We start from the raw sequence: 18,192 nt of genomic DNA, 5'->3' as shown, positions 1-18,192 counted from the left end.
CATGTCGCCACCGTTGGGAGGGAGGGAAGAGACCTGGATCTGTATCGGCTGACGGAGATTTCCTGGCCTCTTTCTCTCATCTGCGGCATCCGGCTTGCGTGACCCCATGGCGCCATGCCTCCTGCTGCATTACCATATCTGCAAGGGTCGCAATCGCAGAGCTGCCTGCGTGCATACATCATATATCTATAGCCTGAGTGCATACATCATATATCTATAGCCTGCGGGCAGCTTCGCAATTACGATCCTTTCTGAATCAGGCTCTGAGCTTTTAGCTTTTCGGCTCCTATCTCAGGAGGTTGCTGCTGCACACAGTCTGAGAGGCCTCCTCTCTAGGAATCTCTAAAAACAAACTGAAGACTTACCTGTTTACTCAAGCACTTGATGAATGAACTACTACCTGTCATAGTACCCAATGCTTAGCTCTCTTTTCTTTATTCTGTTAATCCTTTTATGTATTTTTTTGTAGTGTGTGTTCTATTCTGCAAATATAAAGTGCTTTAAGTCCTATTGGAAGAAAAGCGCTATATAAATAAAACTATTATTACTATTAAACTATTACGGTATTAGTTTAAAAAGATTATATTAATATATCAGTCAAACTAAGGCTGGGTACACACTAGAGCAATATCGGCACAATATGTAATTTTGAGGCAAATTGGAACAAAATATTGTGTGTATGCTCAATTGCACGCTCCGCATACTTGACGATTCTCCCACAATGGCCGGGACGCTCACGAACCCCCGCAGGGGAGATCAAGTCTCCCAGACTGGCCGCCACCCCTGCACCCTCACCATTTCCCCCCTTCCGACACTTACCTGATGAAGGGGGGCTTTCCGGAATGGTCTGATGACGCAATTCACACAGAATTGCGTCATCTTAGCCCTGCCTCCTGCTTTTCAATGCCGGAATTCTCAGCATTGTATAGCGGGGGGGGGGGCATCACCATGCCCCCATACCGCCCACCATTGCCACCACCACACCCCATGCAGTGAAACCTGGCAGCCCCCTACTTGAGGGGGCAGTCAGGAGGTCGTCAAGCCTGGCACTCCCATGTGTCGTATACGAAATCTTCCTGTAGGCCGTGCTGCATGGTCAGTCTGACGATATCATGAACAATGTGGTGCACATCGAGTAGTGTGTAGGGCCAACTGGAAGACCAGGCAATCAGGGGTGTATCTTGGGGTCCAAGTGCCCCTGGCAAAGTAAGGGACTGGCGCCCCCCCTCCCTCCGTTTTTGTAACACTGAATGCACTGTAAATTGAATATAAGCAAACACGTTAAATCGTTTGAAGGATTGCACAGTGTGTATGTTCAATATCGTTTGTTCTGGGATGAAGGGAAATTGGAATGACCATCATGTAGTTTTAGCATCATTCTGATGACTACCCAGTCTAAAAGTATTTTAACTTCTGATAAGCTCTCAGAGGACTGTAGCCATAATGTATGCAAATTCCAAAATAATTTTCTAAGAAATTTTGCTTTTCTTCTTTCTTTGAGTTTTATATTAAAGACCCCTATGTATTTGTATATGTGCAAATATAATTAAACTAAATTGTATGATTTCTCAAGGTTGCATGCATACAAAAACTGTGATTATGGCTGAGTAATACCTGTCGTGTAGAGTTACCGCAATACTTTATTTCAAGTAAAAGGTCATTCTACTGTGCACTTTCAAAAGGGGTCATCATAAATCAACAAAGGATGAAGAAACTGTCCACAAAACTGAGATCAAATGTCTCACATTACACAAGAGGCAGCAAGACCTCTCTCCCCTCCCCCTACCCAGGTAATGTAACAAATGGCAATGAGGCTGAAAGCACAGGACCCTGCAGCTGAGCTACAGGAAGTGCACAATCTAAGCATCTGTCACCTCCTGGGGAGAGCTAAATGGATTAGGGCTCTACTAGGAGAAGAAAAGTCCTTTTAAAACATGCATTTGATTAACATGTCCACTCCAATATACAACATCACTTCTATTCCCTTGGGCTATGATCACAAATCCCCCATGCACTTTGAACTGTATAAATTCACAGGTCAGGAGGGGGGCGTTAGATACAAAATGAACAGTCTACCACACAGGACTACTGAATGGACTGACATTAGTTTGACCCACTTTGAAACAAAGGGCCTGATGCTAAATTGGACTTACACTGAACGTCATTTCCGTAGTGTCCCAAATCGCAAGATGTGCAATTCCGCACCAGTAAGATAATGTATGCACACCGTCTACGTCACACATACATTAGATACACTTATATCCATGCTTTAGAACAAAATACGCACTAGCTATTATTTTTGAATATAATTTTTTTTTTCAAATCTGTTGAATACAGGAGTTGAAACTCTCATGCACGAAAATGAAATACATGCAAAAATACACTCACAACATCATATATACACAAGCAATGCAAAAACAAATCACCTATCAGATACACAGTGAATCAGCAATCAGCCAAACAAAAGCAGTTAAAGGACTGATACATGTAGCCGCTATCGCAGCAATTCTCTGTTTTGCCGACAGGGGGTCAGGGAATTGGGGATATTCAACATGTTAAAAAATCTCGATTCCCCGATTTGGACCTGAATATGGTCGGAAATGGCGAATCAGGACTTTTTAACTTGTTAAATTTCTCTGATCCGATGACTGATCTTGATCATCAATGGCCCCCGATCAACAGATCTGATCACGGATTGGGTCAGCAGAACAGGGAATTGTGGCCTTAGATGTATGGGCCCCTTCAGCTAATGCTGGCCTGGCGACCATCATCCTCAGCATGTATTTACCCTCTGACACTGGCAGCTGATATGGCTTTGACCAGTGTATACTGTATGCGTCTCTGTGCCAGTCTTCATCTGTTCGGAATTGCGCAAACTCACCTTTGCTGTACTCGGCCTATGGCAGAAACCCTGTCTCGCCTCTCCAGTAGTAGGTGGCTGATTCATGCAAAGCTACATGCAGGCAGCTAGTTTCTGGGCATATGCAGAACCATGATGTGCATCTTACGCTAAATGGCATAAGCCCCAAAGTGCTTAGAGACCGGATTGTAGTTGTGGCCATTATTTTATAATAGTTTATGGTATGACTGTAGAGGTCAGCTACATTATATGGTTTATACAGCACTGATCCACAATGGCCAGTTCAATGGTTGACAAAGTAAGGCATAGATAAGAGTTGGATATAATAAGATCACTATCCCACACAAACCTTGGCAGTTACTGGTGCTACCTGCAACAATATGTGACCTGCAGTAATTACCTTTCTGTGATCTCTTGGGGGAGCCCATCATTTATAAAACATCCCAATAAATCAATCTACACTACAATAATGAGCTAGGCACACACTAATACATTATCTCTTCAGGTCAGACCCAAATGAAGTAATCTGCTACAGAGCAAGATAACAGTACCAAAGTAAAACAATTCAGTTCGCAATAATATTATGAAAAACTATAAAAATGCCTAGTGAGCAGTGTTATCGATGATATACACATTGGGCCTGATTCATTACGGATCGCAACTGCAATTACGCATGCAGGTGGCCGATTGTTGCGTACTGCACATGCCATCGCAGTGTCCACGCAGACCTTTCGTAGAGTGATTGACAGGAAATGACCGTCTGGGGGTGGTGGTGGGGTGTTCCAGCAAAATGCAGGTGTGTTAGTGCGTTTGAACGCCATTACAGGGGCGTGCATAAATTAGCCACTGTGATGGCATACGCAGCTTGAGCTCTCACTGCTTGCGATGAGGTTAGCAATTCTAAGTAAGGTCAGTCCTGTTGTAATTGTGCCTGAGGCCCCGATGGTACTCGATGTTACCGATGGTTTTGCAGAATTGCAATGTATTACAGATGTGAGTAAGGGGAAGTGGGCGTCCTTATGTTAGGCTGTGACGGCATAGCGATTGCAAACATTAGCATATTTTCGCAGTGGGTCTGCGTGCGTAATCGCAGCTGCGATCGTGATAGCGATTCGTAATTAATCAGGCCCATTTAAGATTGACTGAAAAAATAAGATGTAACAGGTTTTCATCACTGAGAGATGGCATACATCTCAGAGTTTACCCCATGAGACTACAGCACAATACCCCTACATGTAAGAATTAGTCAGGGTGCAAGATGAAGATACCAGTGCAAACCAACCATCACATTACCTATCCCACCCCCAAGCTAAGCACACAACTGGACAGGGCTGCCGCTTCAGATAATCCAGCTGTTTGAACTACCAATAGAGGGAGGGATCTGCACAACAGCACTGAAACCAACCCCCAGATGATACCCCTGATCAGATTAAAATAGAAAATCATTTAGAGGTAAAATAAGGAAAACAATGATCGATTTAACACAGCAACAAACATTTAATTATTTTTTTTTCTTTTGCTTTATAACAGTTCTCAAAATACAGGGATAAAACTTTCTATAATGCAACCACAAGACACTCCCCCTCCCCAGGATTTTCCATAGGGAAATAATATTGTACCTATGTGTAGTACATCGTGCAGCAAGTCCCCCTAATCCAGCCACAAGAAGTAGTGTAATGTATCCTCTCTGACAAAGACCATCACACTGCTCGCACACAGCACGTCACTTACTCCTATGGTACAGTACACATACTCTATCTATCTATCTATCTATCTATCTATCTATCTATCTATCTATCTATCTATCTATCTATCTATCTATCTATCTATCTATCTATCTATCTATCTACACAATACAGCTAGCAGCCACACGTTGCACTGTATCAGTAGGAGGAAAGTTTCTTCTTACCTGTAGCCAGATGGGCCAGCACCGTGTACGCTGTCAGCAACCCCAGCAGGACAGATCCAAACCCCTCAGTCTGTCTCCTGCTCCGGGACATCCCCACTGATGGCTTCCGATACTGCATTGTAGAGACCGCAGAGCATCCAGAGTCCCTCAGATAGCACAGCAGCAGCTCAGTGGAAGTGAGGTGGGCAAATGTGGCTGAGGGAAGGGGCTGCTTGGCAGCCCCCTAGCCGCCTGCTGCTTCTCCTCCACCTCCTGTACAAAGAGCCCTTTGTCAGCCGCCTGCTGCTGCTCTGATGCTGTACCACTACCTACTCGGGCTGCCTCTACCTTTACAATTGTGGCTGGTAACTAGTGTGTGGGACGCCAAGAGCACCAGCTTAAGAGGAATAATGCTAAAATACAGTGGTAGTTTCCTCTCCTCCAGTCTCTAGGTGGCCAATGTAACCATCCCAGCAAACTCCAAGCGCCAGATGTATAGCAACAAGAAAAAAAAATGAAATAAAAATAGTTGAGCAGAAAGTTTAGTGCAGCCCAAGCTTGGAGTGGCAGACCTGCCCCCTTGTGTGTCCCACACAGTGTGAGGAGCAGGGGAGGTGGGAGTGGGCAGGGTCTTCTCCCTAAACCCCCTGCCAGCAGCATCCTGACGTCACGCAGAGGTAACCGCTGTCAGGCACATAGCGGATGGATGCTGCTGCCCGGCTATGCGCCACCTGCTGGCCGCCCATCCTGTGGGGAAACAAGGCCGAGCTGACCACAGCACATTCACTACAAAGGGAAGAGTGTTGCTTTCCAGCTGCGTGGAACTGCAAGTCTCAGCAAATTCTACCAGTCTCTATTCCACAGTAGCTATAAAGCCACAGATTGTCTACCTCTCCACTACAGACAATTGCTTATCCTTGCTCATCGCAGAGAAACGCTGTATTTCTTCCAGGGAGGAACGTATCAAGTCTTGGGGTTAGATCAGTGGCGTAAATTCATCCCTGACGCCCGGAGGCAAGTTATAATTTGGATTTGCATGCAGACAGGCTATAGATAGACGAAGGCAGCAGCTGATGATCTGACTTGGAGCTCTCCACTAGTGTATGGTGGCTTCTCAGGTGCCGGGAAGGGGTGCCATGTAGTGGGCGGGTGTGACGGTACCCTCCGGGCAGGGGTGTATCTAGGGATCCAAGCGTCCCTGGCAATGTAATGGACTGGCGTCCTCCCATGCAGTGCCCCCAGTAGTAGTCCCCCCTATACAGTGGCCCCAGTAGTAATCCCCCCTATGCTGCATTGCCCCCAGTAGTAGTCCCCCCTATACAGTGCCCCCAGTAGTAGTCCCTCTATACAGTGCCCCCAGTAGTAGTCCCCCCTGTACAGTGCCCCCAGTAGTAGTTCCCCTTATACAGTTCCCCCAGTAGTAGTCCCCCCTATACAGTGCCCCCAGTAGCAGCCATCCCCCCTAAAGTGCCCCCAGTAGTGGTCCCCCCCTATACAGTGCCCCCCCTCCCCCCCCGCTGTGCCAGACTTACACACACACACAGAAGGAAAAAAAATACAACTTACCTGATCCCCGCTCCTGACGCGACCACCGCTGTCCGCTCCGAGTCCCGACTCTTCTCTTGCACTATGGGAGAGACGTCATGTAGAAAGCATATAATATACAATAAGTACAGCCAATACATATGCAAGTGCCCTGGATCCAGCATACAGTCATTCAGTCCTGAAATCTGCAGTCACAAAGAAAATGACTGAATGCTGGAGCCAGAACCTAGGCATATATACAGTTCAGGTTACATAGATAACAAAAAAGACAAGTTGGCAGGTTTTCATTGGTTCCGGCTTCAAGTCAGTCTGGTATGATACAGGTCATTGGTCAGTTCATAATATGTCATCAGAGGTATGGGTCAGTTCTCCAACAGTTTTATTGTGTATCTTCCCGCCGAAAAACTAGTTCAAACTGGCTTCAACACTACATACAGACAATAGCTGCCACGGCTGGGTCTGGGTTAGGAGCTGGTGTGGAGACAGAGGACGTCAGTGGACCGGTTTGCTGGTACTGGAAGGAAGCCGGTTTCAAGGGGGTGCGAATCATGAATAACGAGACGACAAGAAGATCCGGACAGGTACTGCAGAAGCGAAGGTACGTCGGACCCGGGCACCGGAGTGGAGAACTAGGACCAGAGTCTCGGGGACGGCAGGCCCTCCTGGGGAGCAGGAACGGAGAGCGACACACTGGAACTGGGGACAGCGGAAGACAAGCTGGAGCTGAACTGCAAATACAGACAGACTGTGACAACCTGCAGCGGACGGGAGCTCAGGAACTAACACACAGCTCACGCTGTGTACGACGTTGCACTGGCAAGGAAAGAGTGTGCAAGGCACCCTTAAGTACCATGGGTTGTGCAGGGATTGGCTGGAGCTCAGGAGCAATGCAGGGATGGGATAGGCTTCCCCCAGGTCACGTGTCTGCCGCAAGATGGCGGCGCCCAGCAGCCGCCGGCGAACACAGAGGTCCGCTGCCATCAGCCCCCCAGCGCCCGGATCACCTCCAGGAGCCGCCGCAGGAAGGACCCTGCCAGAGCGCCCGGACAGGTAAGGTCCGAGTGCTCCGTGGCAATGCCGCACGGATCGTGACAGTACCCCCTCCTTTAGGGATGGCCTCCGGACGTTTCCTAGGCTTCTTAGGGTTCTTAGAATGAAAATCGAGGATTAAACGGGGAGCCTGGACATCTTCGGCCTTTTCCCATGACCTTTCTTCGGGACCGTAACCTTTCCAGTCCAACAAATATTGCAATTGACCGTAACGGACTCTTGAATCCAAAATTTGTTTAACTTCGAATTCGTCTCCCCTCACAGTCTTGACTTTGGGAGTTGGAGGAAGAACCTTGAAGAACCGATTTAGGATTAGCAGTTTCAATAAGGAGACATGGAAGGAGTTCGAAATTCTGAGGTAATGAGGAAGTTTTAACTTGTAGGCTACGGGGTTGATGACCTCGATGATAGAAAAAGGACCGATAAACCAAGGAGCAAATTTCATCGAAGGAACTCGGAGTCGTAAATTTCAGGTAGATAACCACACTTGATCTCCCACCTTCATACTAGGAATGGCCCTTCTTTTAGTATCAGCCTTTAGCTTGTATCGAAGGGACGTTTTCAGAAGGGAGGAGTGAACTTGAGTCCAAATTTTAGAGTAGTCTTGTATAGTGGAGGTCACAGCAGGCACATCGAAGGTTGGTAAGTCTGTAAACTCAGGCACTCGAGGATGGAGGCCATAAACAATCATAAAGGGAGTTTGTCCAGTCGAAGAGTGGTAGGAATTGTTGTGCGCAAATTCTGCCCATGGAAGAGAATCGGACCAATTATCCTGGGAAGACAACATATAGATCCTTAGGAAGGTTTCTAGGTCTTGGTTTACTCTTTCTGTAGATCCATTGGATTGAGGATGATAGGCGGTAGAAAATTTTAACTTAACTTGGAACGTAGAACATAGGGCCCTCCAGAACTTGGCCACAAATTGGACCCCTCGATCCGATACGATCTCCGATGGAAGACCATGTGGGCGGAATATGTGATGAATAAAGAGTCTAGCTAACTCAGAGGCGGTGGGTAGCTTGGAGAGTGGGATAAAATGTACCATCTTAGAAAAATGGTCAATCACGACCCAAGTGGTGGTAAATCCGTTGGAGGTAGGTAAGTCCGTCACAAAATCCATAGATAAATGAGTCCAGGGTCGAGAAGGAATGGAGAGTGGCAAGAGGGCTCCTGCCGGAGGTAATCTGGAGGATTTATGTTGGGCACACGCAGAGCAGGAGGCAATGAACTCGGCAATTTCAGACTTCATGGCGGGCCACCAATAGAAACGGCGCAAGAATTCCAGTGTCTTGCGGATGCCAGTATGTCCAGAAAAACGAGACGTGTGTGCCCAAGTGAGGAGTCGTTTACGGAGGGCAGGAGCAACAAAAGTTTTCCCGGGAGGTGGCTGGATATGGATAGTAGCGAAAACCTTGGACTCTAGTACTGGAGTTTCCTTAGGAAGACCGGAGAGAGCTTCGGAGGAGAGCGAACAGGAGAGAGCGTCTGCTTTCTGATTCTGGGTTCCAGGACGAAAGGTCAAAATAAAATTAAACCTGGAGAAAAATATTGCCCATCTAGCTAAGCGAGAACTGAGGCACTGGACATTCTTCAGGTACAGCAGATTCCGATGGTCGGTGTGAACCGTGATGGGAAACTGGGCTCCCTCGAGGAGATAACGCCACTCAGAAAAGGCTGCTTTGACTGCCAATAGTTCCTGTTCCCCAATCGGATAATTTCTTTCTGCCGGTAAGAATTTTTTTGAGAAATAACCACAGGGGTGGATTCTGTTATCTTTGAACTTCTGGGACAGTACCGCCCCCACCGCTTCAGAAGAGGCGTCTACCTCCAAGAAAAAGGGTCTGGAAATGTCGGGCTGTCTCAGGATGGGTGCAGAGATGAATGCTTGTTTTAGCATTTGAAAGGCTGTCTCCGCTTCTGGGGACCACATAGAGGGGTTAGCTCCTTTGCGAGTAAGGGCGGAAATTGGCGCCGCTAGGGTTGAGAATCCTTTGATGAACTTCCTGTATTAATTTGCGAACCCCAGAAACCTCTGGACTGCTTTCAAGAATCCGGACGGGGCCAGTCCAGGATGGCCTGTACCGTCTTGGGGTCCATCTCTAACCCAGAGCCAGAGATAATATAACCTAGGAAAGGAATGGAGGGAACTTCGAACTCACACTTTTCCAGTTTGCAGTACAAATGATTTTTCCTCAGGCGTGATAGGACCTCCCTCACATGAGAGCGATGTTCAGTAAGAGAGGAGGAGAAGATCAATATGTCATCCAGATAAACGACAACGGAAACATATAACAAATCTCTGAATATTTCATTTACAAAGTTCTGAAATACAGCGGGGGCATTGCAGAGTCCAAATGGCATCACTAGGTATTCAAAGTGACCGTCTCTGGTGTTAAAGGCGGTTTTCCATTCATCGCCGGCACGGATTCTAATGAGGTTATACACCCCGCGTAGGTCCAGTTTAGTGAATACTGTAGCTCCTTTGACACGGTCGAACAATTCAGTAATAAGGGGCAGAGGATATCGATTCTTAATGGTAATGTCGTTCAAACCCCGATAATCGATACAGGGTCGAAGACCTCCATCCTTCTTGGATACAAAGAAGAACCCAGCACCAGCGGGAGAAGTAGATGGCCGAATAAAGCCCTTCTGGAGATTCTCTTGTATGTAGTCAGACATTGCTTGGGTCTCTGGCAACGATAAGGGATAAATGCGGCCCCGGGGTGGACTCTTGCCGGGAACCAAATCAATCGGGCAATCCCAGTCCCGATGCGGAGGAAGTTCGTCAGCCCTGGTCTTGCAGAAAACGTTGGAAAAGGTCCGATAATGAAGAGGCACGGACGAATCTCTTGGTATTTTAATCTCTTTAATAGGCTTTATACAAGGGAGGCAAGAGGCAAAGCAGGAGTTTCCCCAAGCCGTGACTTGCATGGAACTCCAGTCGATACGCGGGTTATGTTTACACGGATATCCCAGAATTATCCCGTGGGAGGCCTTGGGAATCACCAGGCAGTAGCGTGCCAGTCACATGCTATTAGACAAGGGATGATAATGTCGACAGATAATAATTTTTAATTAACGATCCAATCCAATTATCTGACTTTGATAGTCCACCCTTTGATAGCAAACAAAACACTATCATATTCTGTTCTTATCATATTTAGTCAGACATAATAAATTATCTAATGTTCTATACGGTATAACACAAATAGGTTATTGAACCGTCAATAATGCACCTCAGGAAAGGGTAAAACAACTCTTATACGTGATCTGCGGATCTATAGGGGACCATTGGTAGGATGTGGGAACTCATCTAACCTATAAAGGATGTTTGGGGAAAATTGAGACTACATTATCTATGATGTCTTATGTATCATGTATAATACATATAATCATGTATGACTAAACCTGTTCACAATTTTATTACCTGATGGTATTTTCAATTTCAGGATTATAATGTAGTTGTTTATCGATCTTGATACCTGTACTACTCACCACCATTATGGTCTCATTATCAATGTTTACCTCGTGTGTGACGTTTTCCACACTTCAACACAGTAGGAACACATCTGACACATAAACCAATTACTAAAGTGACATCAAGTATAAGAATAAGGAGCTTACCTACACTAGCAGTCATTTCCTGTACCCACTCTCCTAGACCGGAGAACCATTTTACAGGGTTCATACCATGAGAACCATTTCTCTACATCTTCCTTCGTCTCATACAGTGAAGAGTTATGATTCTTCCGAAATTCCCATTTCAGTTGTAGGATTTCATTAATTCTTCGGTCAATCACCTCTTTGGGGTCATCAGTATTATTGGTGATGTATGTGCAACACTTGACACCAAATTGGGTGGCCAAAGTCACACAATATCCACCAGTAATAGATGTGAGATAATTTAACACCAGTCTGTGTTATACTAACTCCTTTTTATAAGCCTGTAGCTCCTTACCCGTATACCTGAAGGTTTCATCATACATCTTGGTCATGTCTATTTAGCCAGGTCTTGGATATACCTAAAATTTAAAGTTCCCAGAGTGATCCTGGTGGGGTCTAATGCTACCATAATCTGGAAGTCAGTGGTTTCACTAATCAATTGTGTGGCTACATGTTCTTCATCAGGGATCATATTTCTTTTGTCACAATGTTCATGTTGCATGTGTATGTATGGAGGTGATGTAGTTCTATGGATACCAATCATTTCGTCATGTGTAAGGGTCATCATCTCTGGGACCAATTTGCCTATAAAATATAAACCCTTGGAACTCGGGGATAACCAGGAATAAGCCTTTCTTCCACAAACATAAAACATATTATCTGGGAGGACATAAGGTACACTAGGATCCTGGATGATATTACATAAGGTTTTAACAAAACCACCTATGCCTATTGTGTCCATCTGCTCAAGACACCTTTCAGCCAGAATAACATTTCGACAATAACACATAGGTACTTTTCCAATAGATACCACACTTGGTTTTTCATACGTCCTCGTCTCTGATGTTCATCACTATCCCTGGTTATCTGTGACTTTGAGAGTCTCCTGTCACTACTGGTGTGTCGAGCCATTGTCTGATCCAATAAGTCTGCTTCCCAATTCTCCAGTCTCTCTGTGTGTGAAATGTTTAGACACAACAAAGACCGATCTATGAGACCGATCTATGAAGTATAGTAAACTAGGAGACCTAGTTATATTATACTTTCCGTCTATAGACCTCCCTCCCCGTAATTCAAGGACCTCAGAGAGATTTAATGGAAATGGTACTAATCCTACATTATGTTGTCCCTGAGGCACGTGAGAGCACACTCAACACTTACCCACTAAGGAATGGTAATCCTCTAAAGGATGCCCGCCCAAATACAGATTACTCTTGGACTGGCATCGTTGGATGTATTTCTCGTCCACTAAGGACCCACAGTACTCACAGATACAATATCCCTCAGACAATAGCCCCTCACACTGTCTCCGAGTTCCATAGCTAGCAGATCTTTTCATAATCACTGAACTGAGTTTGACAATATGCTGCCCTGATTGTTCTATTGACCTCTCCTCCGACTTCACTTTATCGACATCACTATCGGCCTCCCTCTCCATCATCTGTCCTCCATCACAGAAATAGGAAGTCCTGAAACAAATAAAAATGAGAAAAACCCTAGAACAAGAAAGAAAAACAAATCGCCACTCCATTGCTGGGATAGTAGTCTGTACATGTCTTTGGCTCAGGTGTTCTCACTGCAGTCTCTAGTTCTCCCGGAACAGGTTCGCAATTGACAGGTCTATGTTGTCAGCCTCGACTTCGTCTTGTACCTTCTTCGGATGGTTGACTTTCCTGCAGTGAGTGGAATGGACCCAAGTACCTCTTTCTGTTACTTTCAGAGAAGTGGTACTGGTCATCAACACTTGGTAAGGGCCTTCCCAACAGTCTGTTAAACAACCTGAGCATAAGAAATTACGGATCATAACATATTCTCCAGGTTCAACATCATGACAGTTTGTTTCTGACATACCAGGTAACAGCATTTTGAGTTTCTGTTGCTGTTGTTTTAGTTGTCTGCTCATTTTTATAAGATATTGCACAGTCACTTTATTATTACACTTCAAGTCATCCTGTGGACCTATGATCAAATGTGGTTGCCTTCCAAACAGTATCTCAAAGGGGGATAGATTAAGAGGAGGTCTGGGAGTGGTTCTGTTGCTTTGGAGGACTAGTGGTAAAGCTTCTGGCCACCCAAATCCAGTTTCAGCCATTATCTTACTTGTGGTCAGTAAGGGGTGTGAAGTCTGCCATTGATTCCCATAAGTTTACACATGTTCTGGAAAACATCACCAGTGAATTGAGTAGCCCTATCACTTTCTATGATTCTAGGGATACCATATCTGCATACAAATTCCTGAACAATCTTCTTAGCAGTAAAAACAGCAGTATTAGTGGCAGCTGGATATGCGTCTACCCAATTAGAAAACACATCAGTACAAACCAATACATATTTGAGATTCCTGCAAGGTGGTAATTGGATGAAGTCAATTTGTATTATCTAAAAAGGTCCATCTGTCGGAGGTATATGGGATGGCTCGGTTGGTATTATCTTACCAACATTTTTCCTCAAACAAGTAAGACAGGACATTGTCCTTTTACTGACTTGAGAAGAAAAGGCTGGTGCTCACCAATATGCTCTGACCAACTTGCACATACCTTCTTTTCCCAGGTGAGTCAGACCATGTGCTGCCTCAGCCAGGCTTGGGTAGTATGCCCTGGGAGTCACAGGCCTACCTTGTCCATCTCTCCAGAGTCCAGAGGACTCCTGACCACATCCCTTCGATCTCCAGACCGCCTTTCCTGTAGGGAACACAAATCTTGCATTTCAATTAATTTCTGTGTGTCTATTGTCTGGAAAACCATCACTTTGTTACTTGGTATATTTACAAGTAACCCTGCTGCCCATTTGGCAGCTTCATCCGCTCTGTTATTGCCCATCGACACCGGGTCTTCTTCGCATGTGTGGCCTTTGCATTTGATGACGGCTACTGCCTTTGGTAACTGTATTGCTGTCAGAAGTCCTTTTATGTGTTGTGAATGTGCTACTGGTGTGCCTGCTGCTGTCATAAAGTTCCTAAGACACCAAAGAGCCCCAAAATAATGTACTACCCCGAAGGCGTACCTAGAGTCAGTGTATATATTAGCTGATTTACCTTCTGCCAACTCACATGCTCTCTTTAATGCCATTAGTTCAACCACCTGGGCTGAATGAGGTGGGCCAAGAGGTTCAGCTTCTATAACATCTTTGTCATCTACAACAGCATAACCGGTGCATAGTTCTCCTGTGTCTGTCTGTCTATGACATCTCCCATCCGCGTAAAATGTCAAATCTACATCCTCTAATAGTGTGTCATGTATGTCTGCTGTTGCAGTAAAGGTCTGGTTCAAATATTCCATACAATCATGTGTATCAGTATACCTGCAAAACTCACCTCCAACCAGAAATTCACCTCCTTCCACCCTTTGTGCATCTCGAGGCACATATGGTAGGTATGTTGCTGGATTTAAAGTGTTGCACCATTTAATGGTGGTATTTGCAGGTGCTATCAGAGCTAGTTCCCATTTCGTGAACCTTGCTGAAGAGACATGCCTGGTTTGGGCTGAATTAAACAGAGCAGATACTGCATGAGGTGTATAGACAGTTGTATCATGCCCTAATATTACGTCCTCGCTCTTATTTACCAGAAGAGCAGTTGCAGCTACACTTCTTAATCACGTCAGGAGTGTTCTTGCCACAGTGTCCAATTGTGCATTGTAGTATGCTACAGGTCTGCTAGCATCACCATGTTTATGTGTAAGGACACCTGCTGCGCAGCCATCAGCTTCCGTACAATATAATTCAAAGGGCTTTTTATAATCTGGTATTCCCAAGGCAGGTGCTCGTGTCAGACTATCCTTAGGGTTAAGGAAGGCCTGCTCTGTCTCCTCTGTGTGGGTAACACGGTCGGGTTTTGAGGATGAAACGAATTCCTGCAATGGTAATGCCAGAATAGAAAAACCTGGGATCCACGTTCTGCAGTATCCACACATGCCCAAGAAGGTACGAATTTGCTGCTGGTTTTGCGGCAGTGTCATGGTCTGTATGGCCTGTATTCTGTCAGATGTCAAGTGTCGTAGCCCCTGGGTTAGACAGTGTCCCAAGTATTTAACCTTAGTCTGGCATGGCTGTAATTTGTCCTTTGCTACCTTGTGCCCTGTTTGTGAGCGATGAAGTAACAACAGTTTAGTATCATTTAAACATGACATAAACGAATCAGAGCACAACAACAAATCATCTACATATTGGATGAGGACAGACCCATTGCTTGGTTGAAAAGGTTGCAAACAGTCGTGTAAGGCCTGAAAGAAAATATTGGGGCTATCAATGAAACCCTGGGGCAATCGTATCCATGTATATTGCACCCCTCTGTAGGAAAATACAAACAGATATTGACAGTCAGGGTGAAGAGGAACAGAGAAGAAAGCAGAACATAGATCAATGACTGTGAAGTGGGTTACAGACGGTGGAATCTGCATGAGGATGACAGCTGGATTGGGCACTACGGGGAATTGGCTTTCAACAACTTTGTTAACTCCTCTAAGATCCTGTACTAATCTATAGCCCCTCCCCCCAGCCTTCTTCCTGGAAAAATGGGACTATTGGCTTGACTCGCTGTACAAATTAAAATCCCTTGTTGCAGTAACCTCTCAATTATGGCTTAAACTCCTAGCTCCACCTCTGGCTTTAATGGGTACTGAGGGATTTTTGGAGCCTGCCTACCACTCTTCAAGTTAACCATTACAGGAGCTACATTTGCCATCAATCCAGTGTCCTGTCCATCTTTGGTCCAGAGGGAACTTGGTATTTGTAGTAACATTTCTTTTACCTGAGATGGACTTTGTTCTAGAACGGTAGAGTGCAACATTAACCTTTGTGGTGTATCCACGATATCCTGTACCTCATGCGCAACCTTTTCTGGTATCTCTAGGTATATACCATCGGGGGCACACTATATATAACACATTCCATTTTAAACAGCAAATCCCTTCCCAGCAGGTTAGTAGGAGCCGCCGCTGCCAGGAGAAAGGAGTGCTTGGTTTGGATCGGCCTGATAGTAACATCTGCAGATCTGGTTAGAGGGTAATGCTGTACCCTCCCCGTTACTCCCATTGCTGATATGGTTTTGTTAGTAACCTGTAAATTATATGGAGAATTTATCACTGATCTGGTCACACCTGTATCTACAAGAAAAGTGTGTTTAATGCCAGATATATCAACTGTCATTGTAGGTTCTTCCTTAGTATTCTCAGTTAACCTGACTGGCTGTAGACTACAGGTATGACCTGACCCCTAGCACTGACTATCACTCTCCAGTAGAGCATTTGCTGTCACTATGTGAGCAGGTAACGGTTGGAAATACCATGGATTTTGGGAGTGCCCCCTCTGTGTGTATCTAGATGTTCCCTTCCTAGTTGCTCCCTAATTTCTCAGTTTACAATCCCTCTTTATGTGTCCCTCTCTGTTACAATTATAACACCTTACTGTATAACTCCGTTGTTGGTATGTGTTGTAAGAGTGTGGCTGTGTATGTGATCCCTCTAAAGTCTGAATGCTCACTGCCATTAACTTCTCACTCAGTGCCTCTTTCTTCCTGCAAATGTTCTGACTCTCTAAGTGCATCTACAGTAATTCCTCTCCAGTTAGATAGAGAGGTTTGCACCCTGGCTTTTAGATTGTCTTTGAGACCATCCATTAGCACCGTTACAGCTACTTCCCTGTGGTGTACATCATCTTTTATATCTGCTATCCCTGTGTACTGTGTTATTGCTTGCAGTGCTCGGGCAAAATAATCTGCTGTAGATTCACTATCCTTTTGTTTAATAGTGAAAATTTTATTCCAGTTCACTACCACTGGGAAATATATAGCCAACTGTGTGTTTATTCACTTTATATTTACCTGGTTATCCTCATCCATTAAGGGTTCATCCTCCTCCAATGTACAATCCTTAATAAACTTTTGTACATCAGTATTGGAAGGAAGAGAGGCCCTTAATACCACTCGCCAATCCTTATTGGTTGGTTTGTGAGCATTACCTAAATCTTTTACAAATTTCTGGCATTTGGCTAACTCTTTCCTAGGGTCTGGGAAGTCTGACATAATGGAATGTAATTCTGCTCTCATCCATGGACAGGGCATTTCTACATTCCTGATAGGAACTACACCTTCTTTGTCTGGTTTCCCATTGGGAACTGCAATTGTACATACAGGATGCATACTTACCACATCATTATGTTCAGGAATCGCTGGACTTACTGTTTCAGTACTAAGAATGTTCCCCCTCCTGCTACGCTCTACACTAGTCTCACCAATTTCAGCTGCTGCCCCTGCTGGTTGGATCGCTGCCTTTCCTGGTCTCTGTTGAACATCTAGTAAATTGACAGTTTGGGAAATGGCTGAAATTACAATAGGTTCATCATCTTCTACAAGTACATTTTCCTTGAGGTGACTTAAAACTGGGTATAAGTTACTTGTTACGACTTTTTTATTATTTTTGGTATCGGCTGTACTTTCACCTGTGGCCGCATAAGGCGGCAGAGGTGCACGTGCGCTCGCTTCTTTATGCACAGTGACGCTACCTTGCAACGTGGGTACGCTACCGGGCGGCGTCTTGCTTTGCGGAATGAGTACACTGTTTTGCGGCGTGCTACTATGCCATGTGTGTGCGCTACTTTGCATCGTGAACACGCTACTTTGCGGCATGTGCACACTGCCTAGCGGTGTGAGTACACTGCTTTGCGATGCACATACACCACCATGCCATGTGTTCCCCTCGTGCTGCCATAACTTTAAACAATCATTATCCTCTACTCTTTTCTTTAAAGATTTGACTAAACATATGTTATCTCTAACAGTATTCAGTACCTCCGAATCAAATCTGCCAACTTTGGGAAAGGGTTTCATACATCCTTTGGTCATCTTGACCAATATGTCGCAGTACACAGTTGCGTACGTGCCATACTTCTCATTCATTATATACCTTGCCGACCCGGTTGGCCCATTCATAAGCAGCACCTCATCGACTATCCCTAGCAACTGCTTAGCACCCATCTGGGACAACGCTTTGGCTACTTTTGCTAGAGATTTCGACCGGTGGGCGAATTAAACAAGCTGCGTCCACTCACTCCCACCCACTGTGCAAAAACGACCGCTAAGCGTGTTTTGTCAGTTTTGCACAATGAGGAAACAGAATCTAGCCTATACTATACTCCTACTTTCCAGATGAATTATAACAAGCTTTGCCTGCTGCTTCCTACATTGAGATAC

General features: G+C 45.2%; 1 protein-coding gene across 1 annotated transcript in view; it reads right to left on the bottom strand.

The window, feature by feature from the left end:
• Positions 1-5,328, bottom strand: part of ROR2 (ROR family WNT receptor 2) — a 183,798-nt gene extending 178,470 nt beyond the window's left edge. The window contains exon 1 of the mRNA XM_088470041.1: positions 4,770-5,328. Within this exon, the coding sequence (XP_088326167.1) occupies positions 4,770-4,887 (118 nt within the window). The 5' untranslated portion in view covers positions 4,888-5,328. The remainder of the gene's footprint in view (positions 1-4,769) is intronic.
• Between the last annotated feature and the right edge of the window lie 12,864 nt (positions 5,329-18,192).

The sequence above is a fragment of the Taudactylus pleione genome, unplaced genomic scaffold, assembly GCF_031769625.1.
Source record: "Taudactylus pleione unplaced genomic scaffold, aTauple2 ptg000095l, whole genome shotgun sequence".
NCBI classification, from domain to species: domain Eukaryota; kingdom Metazoa; phylum Chordata; class Amphibia; order Anura; family Myobatrachidae; genus Taudactylus; species Taudactylus pleione.
This window is presented reverse-complemented; position numbering and strand designations above follow the sequence as displayed.